We start from the raw sequence: 18,982 nt of genomic DNA on the forward strand, positions 1-18,982 counted from the left end.
CATTTTTGATTCTTTAAAAATCATTGCATGGGGGCCAAGCACAGTGGCTTATGCCTGTAATCCCAGCACTTTGGGAGGTCGAGGTGGATGGATCACTTGAGGTCAGGAGTTCAAGACCAGCCTGGCCAATATAGTGAAACCCCACCTCTACTAAAAATACAAAAGATTAGCCAGACGTGGCGGTACACACCTGTAGTCCCAGCTACTTGAGAGGCTGAGGCAGAATTGCTTTAACCCAGGAGGCAAAGGCTGCAGTGAGCCAAGATCACACCACTGCACTCCAACCTGGGTGACAGAGTGCGACTCTATCTCATTGTGTGTGGAGCACAATTTGGCTTCTAGCTGAATCCAGTCTCCCCCCCCAAAAGGATTCAAAAATCATAGTGTGAAAGTTGTCAGAATCAAAATGGAGTCACTGATGTTAAGAAAATAAAAGAAAAATCTGACAAATAGAGGTGAAGGCCATAAATACAGAGTTCTTATTCTTAGATGCCTGATAACACAAACTATCACCAAAAATTGCAAAAATCACAACCTTGCCCAAAGAACATTTTCATCCATATACAAAAAATACTTCTGAAAAGACATCTGCCCAGCAACAGCCTGTCCAGCCTTGGACTGCTGTCACCATTGTTGTTGATATTTATAGCCAAGGATAATCATTTCAAAACAATTATATAATCCTCATTTTTCCTTTACAAACTATTCCCTTTCTTTATCTCCCTGAATATGTACATAGCTTACTACGGCATGCATATTCCCACTACAATGCTCTATTCCAAAATAAATACCTTATTTCTTTTAGAGAGCCTCTTTCTCTTTGTTATTTAGGTTGACAATAGTAAAGTGTTTTCTGGGTTGGGCACAGTGGCTCACACCTGTAAACCCACCACTTTGGGAGGCCAAAGCAAGTGGATCACTTGAGGTCAGGAGTTCGAGACCAGCTTGGCCAACATGATAAAACCCCGTTTCTACTTAAAAAAAAAAAAAAAAATCAGCCAGACATGGTGGTGGGTGCCAGTAATCCCAGCTAGCTACTCAGGAAGCTGAGGTAGGAGAATTACTTGAACCTGCGAGGCGGAGGGTGCAGTGAGCCTAGATCGTGCCAGTGCACTCCAGCCTGGGTGACAGAGCAAGACTCTGCCTCTAAATTAACTAATTAATTAATTAATGTGTTTTCTGGTCTGAAATGTAAGGAATTTGGAAGTCATCACTCCCAACTTCAAAACAAGAAAAAAGATGGACACACTGAAAGTCAACAACTCTTCTTAGATCTGTCAGAGAATTAAGGTCACAAGACAAACTACTGCCCCCAAAATGGAGAGACATACAGGCAAATACATAGCCCACATCTGGATAGTAGGGACACTTTAAACTATAATTAGCAAATTACTGGAGACTCAGTGTAGACCAGCTTGAGTGTTAAAAAAACTCAGAGAGGGCCCAGTCTTTGGGAGGCCCCTACGTTTTCCTGAGTTTTACGTCCTTCCGGAGCCCTAACAGGTTCTCACTTTCAAACAGAGAATTCCCTCCTGCTTCCAGCAGAGGGAGAGGGATAGTAACCATTTTGAAACACACCTAGCTACAACAACCAGTAAACACAGCCTAACCCACAGCCAGATAATATAAAATATCACATTAAAGGCCTATTCACCTTGGTTTCATTTACATTTATATCATGTCTGGCTTTCAAAAAAACTTATAAGGCAAGATAAAAGGCAGAAACAGTCTACAGAGACAAATAAGCAGAAACAGACTCAGGGATAGCAGACATTTTGGAATTATGAAACTGGGAATTTCAAAGTAAAAGAGAAATAAAGTATTTCTCAAACAAAAATTTAAGGAATTTGTCACTAGCAGATCAGCAAGTAATGTTAAAAGAAGTTCTTCAGAGAGAAGAAAAGTGACATAGGTAAGAAACTCATCTAGGAAAGAAGAGTGTTAGAGAAGGAATAAATGAAGGTAAAATAAAATATTTTTATAATTCTTAATTGATCTAACAGACAATTTGTACAAAATAATAATAGCAACAGTATTTGGTATTATATCTCATGGATAAGTCAAATGTTATAAGGAACAAGAGGGAGGAATTGTTATAAAGTACTGGCACTACTCATGAAGTGGTATACTGTTACATGAAAATGGGCTAGATCAATGGCCATAGCACCCTGAATGTTCTTAATCTCATCTGATCTTGGATACTAAACGGGGTCAGGACTGGTTAGTACTGGGATTGGAGATGGCCTAGGAATACCAGGTGCTGTAGGGTCTTTTTAAAAAGAAAGAAAATGGACTTAGTTTAATTGCAAATATGTATTGCAAACTCTAGGGTATCCACTTTAAAAAGTTTTAAAAGTAGTATAATTTGTATGCTAACCCAGGAAAGAAAATGAAATCATATAAAATGCTTAATTAAAATGAGAGACCAGAGTGGGCACGGTGGCTCATGCCTTTAATCCTAGCACTTTAGGATGCCAAGGCAGGTAGATTGCTTGTGGTCAGGAGTTTGAGACAAACCTGGACAACATGGTAAAACCCCGTCTCTACCAAAACAATGCAAAAATTAGCTGGACATGGTGGGACGCACCTGTAGTCCCAGCTACTCAGGAGGCTGAAGTGGGAGAATCACTTGAACCCGGGAGGCAGAGTTTGCAGTGTGCCAAGATCATGCCACTACACTCCAGCCTGGGTGACAGAGCGAGACTCCATCTCAAAAATGAAATAAACATAAAAATAAAAAATAAAATGAGAAGCCAAAAACATAAAAAAGAAAAAGACCAAAGAAGAAGAAGCAATAAAGAATAAAGGCAACAAATGAAAACTAACAACTATGGTATATACCAGCTCAATGATATCATAGTCACTTAAATGTCAATGGTCTAAGTATACCACTTAAGAGATTGCCAAAGTGAATATGAAAGCAAGACCCAATTGTATGTTTTCTTCAGGAAATCCGTTTGAAATATGAAGGAAAGTATACCATGCTAACGTTCATCAAAAGAAAGCTGGAAATGTTTATATGTCAGAGAAAGCAGTCTTCAGAACAAGGAAAATTATCGGGGTAAAGAGAGACACGGCACAATGATAGCAGGATCATTTCTCCAAGATGGCATAACAATACTTAATTCACCTGACAACGGAGCATCAAAATACATGAAGCAAATGCTGAGATAATTTTCAAGGAAAAATAGATGACTCTATTATTATAGTTGGAGACAATAACACCCCTCTATCAGTAATTAAGAGACCTAGTAGGCAGAAAATTAGTCAACAGAGAGTACCGTAAGTCAGCTAGGTCTAATTTACATTTATAAAATATGTTATCCAACAACAGTAGAATACACAGTCTTCACAAACTGACATGCAACATTCACCAAGAGAGACCAAATTCTGGGCCATAAAACACCTTAACAAATTTAAAAGACCAGACATCATACAACGTTTGCTCTCAGACTATAGTAACAGAAAATGACTGGAGATTTCCAAAATATTTGGAGATTAAATAATATACTTTTAATAACTTATTGGTCAAAAAAGGAGTTTCAGGAATAATTTAAAAGTATTTTGAACTAAATGAAAATATAGTTTGTCAAAATTCTTGAGATGCAGTGCCTAGAGGGAAATTTATAGCACTGAATCAAAATACGAGGAAAGAAGAAATATTTAAGATTAGTAATCTAAGCTTTCATCCTAGGAAACTATAAAAGAAAAGCAAATTAAATACAAACTAAGCAGAAGAAAATAAGTAATGAAAATCAGCAGAAATCAGTGAAATTGAAAACAGGAAAACAATAGAGAACATCAATGCAACCAAAATTAATCAACCTCAGGCCAGGCTAACCAAGGGGAAAAAAAAGAGAAAATACAAATTACTAATATCAGAAGTGAAAGAGAGGCCATCACTACTGATATCATTAGCATCAAAATGATAATAAATGGATATTATGAGCAATTCTATTTTCACAATTTTTTTTTTGTTTTTTGAGACCAAGTCTCACTCTGTCACCCAGGCTAGTGGTGTGATCTCAGCTCACTGCAACCTCCGCCTCCCGGGTTCAAGCGATTCTCCTTCCTCAGCCTCCTGAGTAGCTGGGATTACAGGTGCGTGCCACCATGCCTGGCTAACTTTTTAAAATATTTTTAGTAGAAATGGGGTTTCACCAGGTTGGTCAGGCTGATCTCAAACTTCTGACCTTGTGATTGGCCTGCCTTGGCCTCCCAATATTTCCACAAATTTGGTAACTTAAATGAAATAGACCAATTCCTTAAAAGACATATTTTACCAAAACTCATATAAACGGAAAAGGATAACCTGAATAGGTTTGATTTGACTTGATTTGATTTGATTTCAATCAATATCTTCATCAACTTGTATTGATGAAGAAATAGAATCAATCACTAATAACCCTCTAAAACAGAAAGCACTGGTCTCAGGTTATCTCATTGGTGAATTCAACTAAACATTTAAAGAACAAATGATATCAGTTATGTACAAGCTGTTCCAGAAAATAGAAACAACAGAATATTTCCTAATTATGTGAGGCCACTACGTGAGGCCATTACATGAGCATTACCCTAATAACAAAACCAGACAAACACATCACAAAAAAAGAAAACTATAGACCAATATCATTCATGAACATAGATGTAAAATCCTCAACAAAATATTAGCAAATTGAATCAAACAATGTATAAACAGAATTATGCATCATAACCAAGTGTAATTTTTTCCAGGTATACAAGGCTGGTTTAACAGTAGAATGTCAGTTAATGTAATCCACCACCTCAACAGGCTAAATAAGAAAATATGATATGAAAAGATGCGGAAAAATCTTTTGACAAAATCCAACAACCATTCATGATAAAAATAAACTCTCAAATTTGAAATAAAGGGGCACTTCCTCAGCTTTTTGAAAAACATATTTTTTTAAAAATCTTATAGCCAACATTATACTTACTGGTGAGAAAACTAGATACTTTTAAGAGCAAGGGAATAAGGAAAACATGTTCCTTCTTTGTTAAATTTTAACTCCTATTCAGCATTGTCCTGAAAGTCCTAGCTAGTGCAATAAGAAAAGAAAATAAAAAGCATACAAATTGGGAAAGAAGAAATAAAACTGTCTTCCTTTGTAGATGGCATGGCTGTCTGTGTAAAAAATCTTCAAGAACTTATTTTTTAAACTCCCTAAACTAATAAGCAGTTATAATGAGATTGTAGCATAACAGGGTATAAGTTAATACACAAAAATCAATTGCTTTTCTATATTACCAGCAATGAGTAATTGGAATTTAAAATGAAAAACACAATATCATTTACATTAGCACCAAAAAAGAGAGAAAGAAATAGGTATAAATCTACCAAAATATATGTAAGATCTGTATGAGGAAAACTTTGATCAAAGAAATTAAATGGAAGGATATTTCATGGTCATAGGTAGAAAGACTCAATATTGTTAAGATATTAGTTCTTCACAAATTGATCTATCAGTTCAATGCAGTTCTAATCAAAATCCAAGCAAGTTACATTGTAGATATTAACAGATTCTGAAGTTTCTATGGAAAGGCAAAAGACCCAGAATAGCCAATACAATATTGAAAAACAAAGTTGGAGAACTGACACTAACTTCAAGATTTACTGTAAAACTACAGTAATCAAGACAGTGTAATATTGGCAAAAGAATAGACAAGTACAATTGACCCTTGAATAACGGGTTTGAACTGCAAAGGTCCTCTTATTTGTGGATTTTCTTCCACCTCTGCTACCCCTGAGACAGCAAGAACAACCCCTCCTCTTCTTCCACCTCCTCAGCCTACTCAGCGTGGAGACAATGAGGATGAAGATCTTGATGATGCTCTACTTCCACTTAAGAATACAGTATTCTTTATTCTAGCTTACTTTAAAACTACAGTATATAATATACGTATAAAATATGTGTATATGTGTATATGTATAATACATATATAAAATATCTGTTAAACACCTGCTTATGTTATTAGCAAGGCATCCAGTCAACAGTAGGCTATAAGCGGTTACATTTTTGGGGAGTTGAAAGTTGTACTCAGATTTTTAACTGTGCAGGAGGTTGGCACTGTAGCCCTTATGTTGGTTTAAATTTCAGCTGTAGTTCATTGGAACAGAATGGTGAGCCCAGAAATAGAACACAGATATACTCTTTGTTCTACACAAGAGACACAGTATATAGGCACAAATAAAGTCAAGTGATCTGTGACAAAGGAGCAAAGACAATACAATGGATAGTCTTTTCAACAAATTATGCTGGAACAAATAGATACCCACATGCAAAACATGAATCTAGATGCAGATCTTATACCTCACACACACACACACACACACACACACACACACCCTCAAAATGAATCATAGACTTACATGTAAAAAACAAAACCATAAAACTCCTAAAATATAAACATAGAAGAAAATCGATGTGACCTGAGGTTTGTTGATGAGTTTTTATCTACATCCCCAAAAGCGCAGCCCATGAAAGAAAAAATTGATAAGTTGGACTTCATTAACATCTTTTTAAATCTACTTTGAAAAAACACTGTTAAGAGAATGAAGAGACAGTCCACAGACTTGGAGAAAATATTTTCAAAATATATATCTGTTAAAAGACTTGTATCTAAAATATAAAAAAAAATTTAAAAGTCAACAATTTTCTTTAAAAACCAGTTAAAATGTTGGCAAAAGATCTGAACAGACACCACACCAAAGAAGATATAGAAATAGTATAGAAGCATGTAAAAATATGCTCAACATCATATGTCATTAGAGAATTGCAAATTAAAACAATAATGACATATCTCTATACACCTGTTAGAATGGCTAAAATCTAAAATTTTGATGATGCCAAAGGTTGGCAAAGATGTGGAACAACAGGAGCTCTCATTCATTGCTAGTAGGAATGCAAAATGGTTCAGCCACTTTGGAAGACAGTTTTTTTACAAAGGTAGGCATACTCTTACTATATGATCCGGTGATCACGCTCCTTAGTGTTTACCCAAATGAATTGAAAACTTATGTCCACACAAAAACCTGTACAAGAATGTTTATAGCAGCTTTATTTATAGGTGCAAAAAATTTGAAGCAACCAGTATGAATCAATATGTCTGCTATAATTGGACCATGTTTCCCCAAAATTCATATGTTGAAATCCCAATCCCCAAGGTAATGGTATTATAGGGCAGGATCTTTGGGCTGCTGTGCCCTCATTATTGGGATTAGTGCCTTTATAAAAGAGGCATGCAAGAGGTAGCTTGCCCCTTCTAACATGTGAGGACACAACTAGAAGGCACCATCTATGAAGCAGAAAGTGGGCCTTCACCAGACACTGAATCTGCCAGCACCTTTATCTTGGACTTTCCAGCCTCCAGAACTGTGGGAAATAAATTTCTGTGGTTTATAAGCTATTAATGTATACTATTTTGTTATAGAATCCTGAGTTAACTAAAACAATGTCCAATGAATAAATAGATAAAACAAACTGTGGTATACCCATACAATGGAATATTATTCAGCATTAAAAATAAATGAGCTATCAAGCCACAAAAATTTACAAAGGAAACTTAAATGCATACTACTAAGTTAAAGAAGTCAATATGAAAAGGTTACATGCTGTATGATTCCAACTATATGACATTCTTGAGGGGTAAAACTACACAGTCAGTAAAAAAAGATCATATATTTACATCTTTAAGATGCAAATTTCTTTGTCACATATTTGCTAGGAATCTTAAGTAAATGAATGACTATCACACACATTAAATAAGATACCTTGTCAAAATGCTTAGCACAATATATGATACTTATGAGGTGCTTAATATTGAATGAATGAGTGAATTAGAGAATAAAAGAATGAATGCCACTCTTTTCTTTGTAATACAAGCATAGCTTAGTAAATTTATTTTAAAAACACATGTGAGGCTGGGCGCGGTGGCTCACGCCTGTAATCCCAGCACTTTGGGAGGCTGAGGCAGGTGGATCACCTGAAGTCAGGAGTTCGTGACCAGCCTGGCCAACATAGTGAAACCCCATCTCTACTACAAATATGAAAATTAGCCGAACGTGGTGACGGTTGCCTGTAATCCCAGCTACTTGGGAGGCTGAAGCAGGAGAATTGCTTGACCCTGGGAGGCGGAGGTTGCAGTGAGTGGAGACTGCGCCACTGCACTCCAGCTGGGCGACAAGAGTGAAACTCAGTCTCAAAAAAAAAAAAGAAACAAAAACACACACACACCCACACACACACACATGAATCAACTAAAGATATAATTTTGTCTATACAGAGTAAAGTAATATGTTGATAAATGTATTATGTATTTACATAATTATGTATTATGTAAATATGTATTCTATTATAAAACCCATATCCAGATGCATACATTTACTGACCCAGAGTAAACTTTTATTCTCATATCTTACATTTTATTTTAATATAGGGCCTGCGAGGACTGCAAGGTGATGTTGGACCTCCTGGAGAAATGGGCATTGAGGTAAATTTTTTGTGGCTCATTCTTGTTCATAAATATTCTACTTTTTGTAAGACTCTAAGGTAAAATAAATAATTAGATATATATTATGAGGAATACTTCCATAGGATTGTTTCATATTTAGAAAAAAGCCTAAAATTCCATTAAAAGCAGAGATGATTATTATATGTCTAATTTTATACATATGAAGTTCTCCTCTAATAATTACCTCATTGAGATGACAGAACAAAAAGTAGATAGAGCTTTCCCTTCACTGATTTAAAGTTGACTTGAAAACCTTTCATTCTAAGATATTATATGCCCTGTATAGGAGAATACTGAGACATTACCTAATTTATGATATATTTTGGAATTATAAGCCAAATTTGTAATAAATATCCAATTATTTTATTTCCATTGTTTGTAACTTCAGTACTAAATAAATCAAACCAATTCTTTCCGCCTTTGGCTGCTGTGAAACTGCTCTCTCTTGATTTGCCACTTCACCTTCTCATTAGCCTTTCCGAGTCTTGACATGAAGTTGCCCTTTTACTTCCTTGGCTTAGTGATCATATTATTACAGTGACTTTAATTACCAATTTTACTCTGATAGATCTCAACTTGGTAGCTGTATTTTATACCTCTCTCCTCAGATTCAATTGTTGATTTCCTGTTATCTTTTTAAACATCCGCCTAGATATCCCACAGACATCTACAATTCAAAATATCTAAACCAAATCTATTACTTTCCCACTGTTCTTCCTCTGTTTAATTCCCATCTCAATGAAAGATATCCCTTATACTCAATAACCCAAAACAGAGAGTCATCCTAGACTCCTTCTTCTCCCTAATCCTCTCTAATCAGTGACCAATTCCTTTTGAATAGACCTCCTCCTGCCCATTCTTCTTAAATCTACCCTTTCCTCTTTATCCCTATTGCCAGTGCACTATCCCCTTCACTCTCATGCCATGTCTCCTCCAACTCCTATAATTCCATCATCTACTTGTTGCCAGTTTATCTTTCTTTTTTTTTTGAGACGGAGTCTCGCTCTGTCGCCCAGGCTGGAGTGCAGTGGCCGGATCTCGGCTCACTGCAAGCTGCGCCTCCCGGATTCACGCCATTCTCCTGCCTCAGCCTCCGGAGTAGCTGGGACTACAGGCGCCCGCCACCTCGCCCGGCTAGTTTTTTGTTGTTGTTGTTGTTGTTGTTTGTTTGTTTTTTTGGTAGAGACGGGGTTTCACCGTGTTAGCCAGGATGGTCTCGATCTCCTGACCTCGTGATCCGCCCGTCTCGGCCTCCCAAAGTGCTGGGATTACAGGCTTGAGCCACCGTGTCCGGCCCAGTTTATCTTTCTTATATCATTCATTTCTTTTAAATGTTTCAAGAGTTCTCATGGCCTTTAGGATAAAATGCCAATTTCTTAACATGGTAAATAATGGTTTACATGACTTAATTTCTGCAGACCTGTTGACCTGTGTCCCCAATAAAACTCTTCTCCTCCCTAAAGGGAAGGGAGGGGCACACATAGCATGCTCACAAATAAGGTAAATGTCTCTTGGAGACAAAAATAGTTATAACATCAGCAATAGTAGGAATTTTAGGCCTGGAAATAGCCAGAGGTTGCAAGAACTTGTATGTTCTCAAAGTAAAGAGAACTGAAAGCTTCCCAAAAAAAATGGACCCACCATGAAAGAAGGCTGGAAAAGAAGCTGCGTGTGTGTGTGTGTGTGTGTGTCTGTGTGTCTGTGTGTCTTCTATAATGTGAATAAATTTATCTCTTATTTGCATGATATTTTTATGAAACCAACAAAGAAAAATGAATTTTTTAAGTAAGTAAATTCCTGAAGGCACTACAGAAAGGGAAAGGAAGAACAAATCCCTTTGGATGAAGTTTAAAGGATGACAGAGAGGATTAGAAGAAATGGATCTTGAAAGTCCTAATTTTAGATGAAGTTGTCTTTACATTTGAACTATTAAAGGGTGTCAGAAAGTATCTGTTCTTATGCTATGAAGTTGATAAAGGGACAGCAGTTATGCCCTTTTGGACACAGGTATCTCACCCTTGAGTTCAGTGTTACCACCATCTTCTCATGAGATTGCTGTTGCCTTTGTAATGTGTCAAATTATTCTCTTGTAGGGACCTCCAGGCATTGAGGGAGAGTCTGGTCTGCAAGGTGAACCAGGTGCAAAGGTAACCTTCTAAAAAATAATGGAGAGTCTCTAAACTTTCATCACTGAATCCCCTACACTTGCTACCATTGAATCCCCTACATTTGCCAATTTGAAAGAAGGTGGAAGCCCCCAGAGAAAAATTTGGAACTCCTATTCCTTATGACAGCAGTCCCCACCTGTTTATCTGGCACCAGGGACCAGTTTCATGGAAGAGAGTTTTTCCACAGATGGAAGCGGAGCAGGGGATGGTTTCAGGATGAAACTGTCCCACCTTAGATCATCAGGCATTAGATTCTCACAAAAATTGTGCAACCCAGATCCCTCAAATGCACAGTTCACAATAGAGTTCATGCTTCTGTGAGAATCTAATGCTGCCACTGATCTGACAGGAGGTGGAGCTCAGACAGTAATGCTGTGTCACCAGCTGTTCACCTCCTGTTGTGCGGCGCAGTTCCTAACAGGCCTTGGACAGGTGCCCTCTACAGCCCAGGCATTGGGGAACCGTGCCTTATGACATGCCTTCCGTAATTAGCCATGCAGTCTTAGTAGAAAAGAGTTTAATCTTTCCCTTTGTTTCCTCAGGGAGATGTTGGACCTGCAGGAAGTGTTGGAGAAACTGGGGAACCAGGTTTACGGGTGAGTGCCCACTGGAAACTCTTTTAATACACTAACCCACTTCTTTCAGAGACTCGAAACTTACTAGTCTAAACACTCAAAAAATAGGATAATAAACCTTTCTGATACATTATAGAAAATGTTTGGTTTTATTTCATAATTTCAAAAGCTGCATGCCAAATCTTGTCCCTATTCTAATTTAGTAATATTTAGAGTCTTAACCTCATATGTCCTTTTCTCAAAATCAGGTATACTTTGTAGAATCCTTACCAAAAACGTGGAGTCACTGTGATTGTCACTAATGTCAGCATTAAGAAGAAATTCACAAATATCAGTGATCAACTCTCAGAATAGTTCATGACCTAACAAGACAGATAAAAGATTGAAATCTAATTTATAGATTTAATTTGCTCTAAAAAAACCAAACCTATGATCATGCAAAGTTAACAAGATGCAAGGACATAATTGCAAATTGTTGCAGTTAGATAGCTTTGAGAAGTTATCCTAATATAGACAGCCTTTATTCTGAGCTGTGGTAAGGAGTTGTTTCCTAAGATAATAGTGCCCAAGATAATTTTAAGAGACATTTGTTCACTAAAAGGCAAAGTAGGGAGATATATTTTGTATCTGGCTTCTTCCTTTTTACTTTCCCTTTTTTGTGTGGAGTGGGGTGAATGGGAGGTGAGGATAATAGAAATGTCAGTGATAGAAAAGATGGAGCAACTATAAAGATGCACTAATTAATTTACTTTTAAATAATTTCAGTATCAAGAAAGCCAGTCCTACTTTAATAGCTTTATAAAGTATGGCTCTACATTTCTGCAAGTTCCATATCTAAAAGACAACTAATTAATGTACCAGAGCCTTAATCTTTACCTCTCTACTGAAAGGGAGAAAATATGGAAACTCTAAAAATCTGGTAGAGTGGTCATAACTGAATCAAGTTATATTAGCCCATGTAAATTCAATATAGCAAAGCACTATAATTTTATGAGATGCAGTATTTACATTTCTTGAACTCAGAAACACAAGTCTAGCTGTATAAAATTCTAGAGCTAGCAAATGGATTTATGTTACTTTAATTATCTAAAATTTACTAATATTCTAGGATCATCTTATATTTGAATTTATGACACTCTGAATCATGAAATCATCTTCAGAGCTATTCAAGGCAAATTAAATCATGCTCATTATACTGTCAAATCCTCTTTAGAAATAAAGTAATAGAAATAAGTGAACACAAATTTGTTATTTTCCATATATGCTGTAGGCTAAAAATAAAATAAGATAAATGATATAGCAAAAAAATTCAATCATACTGTTTCTGCTACAAAATAGGGTGAACCAGGAGCTCCTGGAGAAGAAGGTCTCCAAGGAAAAGATGGGTTAAAGGTAAATTATACTTTTAACGTTACATATAAAATAGATGCTTTGTAAAATCTTTAAAATATTAGACGTCATTATTTTTGTGTGGCAAACAAAAACCTGCTTTTTGTTGGCATAATTATTTCACTATATTCCTTTACAAAAAATTTTTTTATTGCATTACAGGGAGTTTCAGGAGGAAGGGGACTTCCTGGAGAGGATGGAGAAAAAGGAGACATGGGCTTACCAGGAACTATAGGGCCCTTGGGTAGATCAGGCCAAATGGGCCTTCCGGTAAGTACTGCTGGGTTCACTTTCAAATACTAAGTGAATTCACTGCCTGTATGTGTACACATGCACACACCTACACATGCTCTGACCTCCTTATATATCCAGTGGGTAATTGTATATGTGGAACTGTGGCTTGAGAGAAGGACAAGTCAGAACTGATTATCAGCCCTCCTAAGATCCAAAGAGGAAAGATGCTTTTCCCATAAGCCATGTAACTTCTGTCATAAAGCATTTATAAAGGAATGTTTTATGTTGTCTTGAGCTTAGTTTGATTAAATATTTTGGATCTATATTCCTATAACTGACATTATTGTTGTAGAGTAATATCCCAACTCCAGGATGAAACAAGAAATTCTTTGCAAGCATAATATGAGCTATCAGATCTGATCCTAAATTTTGTTATTACTTCAAGGGAAGTTCTAAACATCATATTGAACAAATTATCTCACCTCAAGACAAATGGAAGATGTGAACAAATAATAAGAATAATGGTCAGTCCTGCAATCCCAGCACTTTGGGAAGGCAAAGTGGGTGGATCAAAGTAGGAGTTATAGACCAGCCTGGCCAACATGGTGAAACCCCTTCTCCACTAAAAATACAAAAATTAGATGGGCACCATGGTGCACACTTGTAATTCCAGCTACTCGGGAGGCTGAGGCAGGAGAATCGCTTGAACCCGGGAGGCTGAGGTTACAGTGAGCCAAGATCATGTCACTGCACTCCAGCCTGGGAGATGGAGTGAGACTCCATCTAGAAAAAAAAGAGAGAGAGAGAGAGCGAATAGCATCCTTTTTGCTTAAATGCTTAATTTATATTTATTATAGTCTTCCAGATACAGCCTATCTGGTCATTCTATTGTTTCATTTTACTGCTCCCTTTTTCTTGTCTCATATCTTTAAACATGGGTTCTCCTCAAAGTTATTGTCTTTACTTCTCTAAATATTCATGCCTTCGGAGGTATTCTCCTATCTTGGGAGTCATCCCTTTTGACCCTACCAGAAAATGGTTTCTCTTTCTTCTGTACTCTGGCAGTTTTATTCTGCCTTGTAAAGATTGCAACATTTAAGCATGTGGGTCTCTTCCCCAAGAGAAAGCATAGCTCTTCAAAACCAGATGCTCTGTCTTTGCTCCTTCCCATAAACCACAGTGCTTCTGTGCTCCAGTATTTCCACATGGGAGCTCAGTAAAGACTGAGGAACTAATTATGAGTAAACTGATCATGCAGGCAGACTGGAAGACAAAGTAATGGTTTACAGAGTTTATAATTTTCAACTTTTTTTTCTGTCATTCTCTTTTCCTCTGGTTTCTAACCTGCAGATCATTGAATGGGCCCTGCCACAATCAGTTCAATTAGGTTTGCAGGACTAAGAGGAAAGCTCTATCTGGAAGAAAACAACAAATATCATAAATGAAACACAAGCTAGCTGTCTTACTATTCATTTTTATCAATGACTATAATTCCTTTAGCAGCAATTAAAATAATACTATAACACATCTACCCCCAAATATTAGCATATTTCAAAATAACATTTGAAGAATGAAGATAAACCAGAAGTATCAGATATTTTTGAGCACTGGCAAATGGCAACTTTTTTCTCTTCAGTTTTACAATAGTAATAAAGTGCCCATTTCTTCTCTGTCCTGCTCTCAGTCCTGAAGAACTGTGATGGGTGTTCCACTACAGCAAATACAAAGTACTTAGGAATCCCAAAAAATTATTTTTTTATGAGATGGAGTCTCACTCTGTCACCCAGGTTGGAGTGCAATGGCACGATCGAGGCTCACTGCAACCTCCGCCTCCCAGGTGCAAGAGATTCTCTTACCTCTGCCTCCAGATTAGCTGGGACTACAGGCACGCACCACCATGCCAGGCTAATTTTTGTATTTTTAGTAGAGATGGGTTTTACCATGTGGGTCAGGCTGGTCTCAAACTCCTGACCTCAACTGATCCACCAGCCTCGGCCTCCCAAAATGCTGGGATTACAGGTGTGAGCCACCACACCCAGCCCCCAAAATTATCTTAAACATTATTAGTCCAAACATTAAACAATATAATTTCACTTATATACTGTCATAGAATCCTCCCAATAACCTATAGATGTTATTATTCCCTATTTTACAACTGGGAAAAAAACTTAGAAAAAGCTAAGAGATTTGTACAAGGTAATATAGCAGATGGCACTGCTTTATTTATTTACTAAAGAATAAAGAAATCACTAAAGAAATTATTAATAAAGAATCTTTTCCTTTAGACAGAGTCTCACTCTGTCACCCAGAATTGCAGTGGCACGATTTTGGCTCACTGCAACCTCTCCCTCCCGGGTGCAAGCGATTCTCCTGCCTGAACCTCCCGAGTAGCTGGGAATACAGGCATCCACCACCATGCCCACCTAATTTTTGTATTTTTATAAGAAACGGAGTTTCACCATGTTGGCCAGGCTGGTCTCAAACTCCTGAACTCAAGTGATCCTCCCACTTTGGCCTCCCAAAGTGCTAGAATTACAGGCATGAGCCACTACACCCAGCCATTAAAGAACTTACTTTATTTTCTGGATTTGTGTCTCTAAGCCTTGCTTACCCATGGGTTAACCAGCTTTGGCCCCATATTTTTCCTTTCTAGAGTTCTTAATAATTTTCATATTTGTTAAAGGACTCATCCCTCTTCCATTAGCATCACGCCTGTACCCACAGAGAAGCCAAGTAACAAATGCCAAGAAAGTGTGATTATCTTCCTGATAATTCTTGTCAAATTTGTTTTTAGGCTGAAAAACCATCAACAGTTATTCATATTTTAGCATATATTTTTAAAAACTCAACTAGCATAGTTCTCTAGCAGAATCCTAAGTGTTTGTAGGGAGGGGAAAAACAGAATTAAGAAAAGGGAAGGTCTAAACATATACCATAGAATAACACAGCAAGGAATCCCAAAGAGGAATGATACAGTATGACAGCTGGTGACGAGTAGAGCAGAGATGGAAAAGGTGCTCAAAACAAGTCATGGAAAAATGATAAACACAGATTTCATCTGATTCATAATTTTTCCCAGGAAAAATCATGCCTAGTACACATCTTTGGTGCCTTTTTATAGTAACACCACATGTGTGTTTTTTTATTCTTTTTGTTGTTCTCCTTGGAATTTTAAATGGCTTTCAGCTTATAAACTCAATAAAAATACCATGGCATATTTTTTCAAAAGAATTTTGCGATCCAAGGAACTATTGCTTAATCAGACAGCCTAATGCCCGATTTATTTTTGTACTTTAAAAATTCTTCCTTAGGCAGTGTCACAAAGATGCTACCTTGGATTCTTACAAAATAAATAAGAAAGAGAGTAAGAGAAAGAAATAAAACTTTTTTTTTTCAAGAAAAGAAAAGATCTCCTTACTTCCTAGAAGATTGAGGAATGAGATCTGGATTGAAAAAATAAAGCAAGAGAAGCATCAGTAACGAATTCCAAATCCAGGAGTTAGATTTCTTTAAACAGAAAAAAAAATTGTATATTTTATGCTTGAATCTTGTGCTAAAATGTTCAGTTGCCTAAATGCATAACTCTGCATGAGAAAAGAATTGGGAAGCATCTGAAAAGAAGCATCTGAAAAGAAACGTCTGCCTGACTTATGGTCTGTTATCTATGCTAAAAAAATCTACCACTGTGTTATCTAAGATCAGACATGCAACTATCAACTCCGAAGTTGGATGTATTAAAATGAAATTGTCCTGTTTCATACGTTTAGGGGAAAATTTGGTTGGATTTATTGAAATGTGATTTTTGCTACCTGTTTAAGGTGGTATGATAATAGGTAGAGGTGAATTATCTTAAGGGAAGATAAAATGAAATAAAGTGCCCTTCTCAAATAAGTTTTTTAAATAAGATCTTAAAAGTGAAGTCATAAAGATGAGAAGAATATCAATAGTTAGAAAAGAACGCTAAGATATATGTGTTTCTTGTTTCTAACAGTTTCCTTGGAAACAATCAGTTGGGAATTTAGGGTCAATGGCATTAAGTGGCATTATGGAGTAAATGATTATCTAAATCTTTATCATCGGAATGGTTTCTGTGACTCTGGTGTTAGGCTTGTTTATTCTGAGCAGTTTCATCATAAAGCAACACAAATAGCAAGCCCTGCACTGACCACTGTGTCCCTGATCTCCCACTAAAGAGCTGTACATTGTTGAGTGAGTCATTCTTTAATTTATATGTTCACACATGACACAAAATAAAGGGGTTGGAGCTGTGCAGAACTTCCCAAGATGGTTGTGTCAGGAGGGATACTAAGTTAGCAGGGCCCCATTTTTTTCTGTTCCTGTATCTGTCAGGAAAGATCCTTGTATGTTTTTTTAACATAGATTTTTAACATAGATTTTCTTTGGAAGTAAAGGTTCTAAGGCTTTAAAAAATGCATGACCTGAGATTTTCTAAACTTTTATTCAGCCTTACAGACTGTGATTCTATAAAATATTTTTGTTCATTTGTGAATTCAGTGAGGTTTTTGTGTACCTTCTGTAAGCCAAGAACTCTACTAAACATTAGGGATACAGTGGGGAACAAGACTACCAAGTTTCCTGATCCTCAAATGTTATAATCTAATGAAGAAGACTGACAGATTAAAAGATCACTGCAGACTGTGATAATGCAATAATGGAAATAAACATAGTAATGAAAGAGAATAACTGGTGATGGGTAGAAAAGTCAACTAGTTAAAGATAGAGAACATATTTCAGCTAGGGTAGTGAGAGAAGGCTTCTCTGAATAGGGGACAGTTATATTGAGACATGAAGAATAAAAAGGAACCCATCATGCAAAGAACTGTGGGAAGATTCTTCAAGACAGATGAAGCAGCAAGGGCTGAGATATAGAGGTGAGAATGAGCTAAGTATTTTGAGAAAACTGAAAGGAAGATATTACAGCTGCAGCATAATAAATAGTGAAAAGTTGTTTGAGATGAGCTTGAAGAAATAGGTAGGAAGTAGATCATGAGGGACTTTTTAAGCTATGATAAGAAATTTGGGTTTTATTTAAAGTGTGGTTAGTGTTATTGGCTATCTCAAGAAATGAAACAAATCACAGGAAAAGAACAAAATAAATTTCATTTAGAAAAGCACATCATACGCCAAGACAATTCAATGAGAGAAAGAATGGTCTTTTCACCAAATAGTGCTGGAACAAATGGATAACCACATGCAAAAGAATAAAGTTGAACCCTTCCTTATGCTACAGAAAAAAAATGAACTCAAAATGAGTCATAGACCTAAATGTAAGAGCTAAAACTGTAAAAGTCTTAGAAGAAAACATAGGAGTATGTCTTCATGATAAATTGGACTTCATTAAAATTAAAAGCTTTTTGGTTCATAGGACACAATCAGGAAAGTAAAATGTCAACCCACATAATGGGAGAAAATATTTGAAAATCATATATGATAAGGGACTCATATCCAGAATATATTAACAATATGATAATAAGATAACATAAATGAAAAATGGATAGACTTAAATATCCGAAGAAGATATACAGATGGCTAATAAGTACATGAAAAGATGCTCAATATCATTACAAATATCAGGAAAATGCAAATAAAAACCACAGTGAGATACCACTTCATACCTACTAGGATGGTTAGTGTTAATGAGGATATAGAGAAATTGGAACCGTTATACATTGCTGATGAGATATAAAATCTGCAGTTTCTTTGTAAACCACTTTGTCAGTTCTGCAAAATGTTAAACATGGACTTAACATATGACCCAGCAATTCCACTTCTAGGTATATATGTCCAAGAGAATTGCGTTTAAACAAAAACTTGTACACGAATTTTCACAGCACATGATTCATAAGAGCCAGAAAGTAGAAACAACCCAAATGGGCATCACCTGATGAATTAATAAATAACATGTGAAATATTGTTTGACAATAAAAAGAAATGGTGTACTAGTACATGGTACAACATGGATGAACCTTGAAAACATTATGCTAAATGAAAGAAACAATTCACTAGAAACCACATATTGTACTTTTTTTTTTTTTTTTTTTTGAGACGGAGTCTTGCTCTGTC

The 18,982-nt window shown here is 36.4% G+C and overlaps 1 protein-coding gene across 1 annotated transcript in view; it reads left to right on the forward strand.

Moving 5' to 3' along the window:
- COL24A1 (collagen, type XXIV, alpha 1) overlaps positions 1 to 18,982 on the forward strand; it is a 395,043-nt gene that overhangs the window by 254,050 nt on the left and 122,011 nt on the right. Inside the window, exons 33-37 of the mRNA XM_011956095.1 lie at positions 8,458 to 8,511; positions 10,626 to 10,679; positions 11,243 to 11,296; positions 12,614 to 12,667; positions 12,827 to 12,934. Of these exons, the coding sequence (XP_011811485.1) occupies positions 8,458 to 8,511; positions 10,626 to 10,679; positions 11,243 to 11,296; positions 12,614 to 12,667; positions 12,827 to 12,934 (324 nt within the window). The remainder of the gene's footprint in view (positions 1 to 8,457; positions 8,512 to 10,625; positions 10,680 to 11,242; positions 11,297 to 12,613; positions 12,668 to 12,826; positions 12,935 to 18,982) is intronic.

Source organism: Colobus angolensis, unplaced genomic scaffold, assembly GCF_000951035.1.
Source record: "Colobus angolensis palliatus isolate OR3802 unplaced genomic scaffold, Cang.pa_1.0 Scaffold41, whole genome shotgun sequence".
NCBI classification, from domain to species: Eukaryota; Metazoa; Chordata; class Mammalia; order Primates; family Cercopithecidae; genus Colobus; species Colobus angolensis.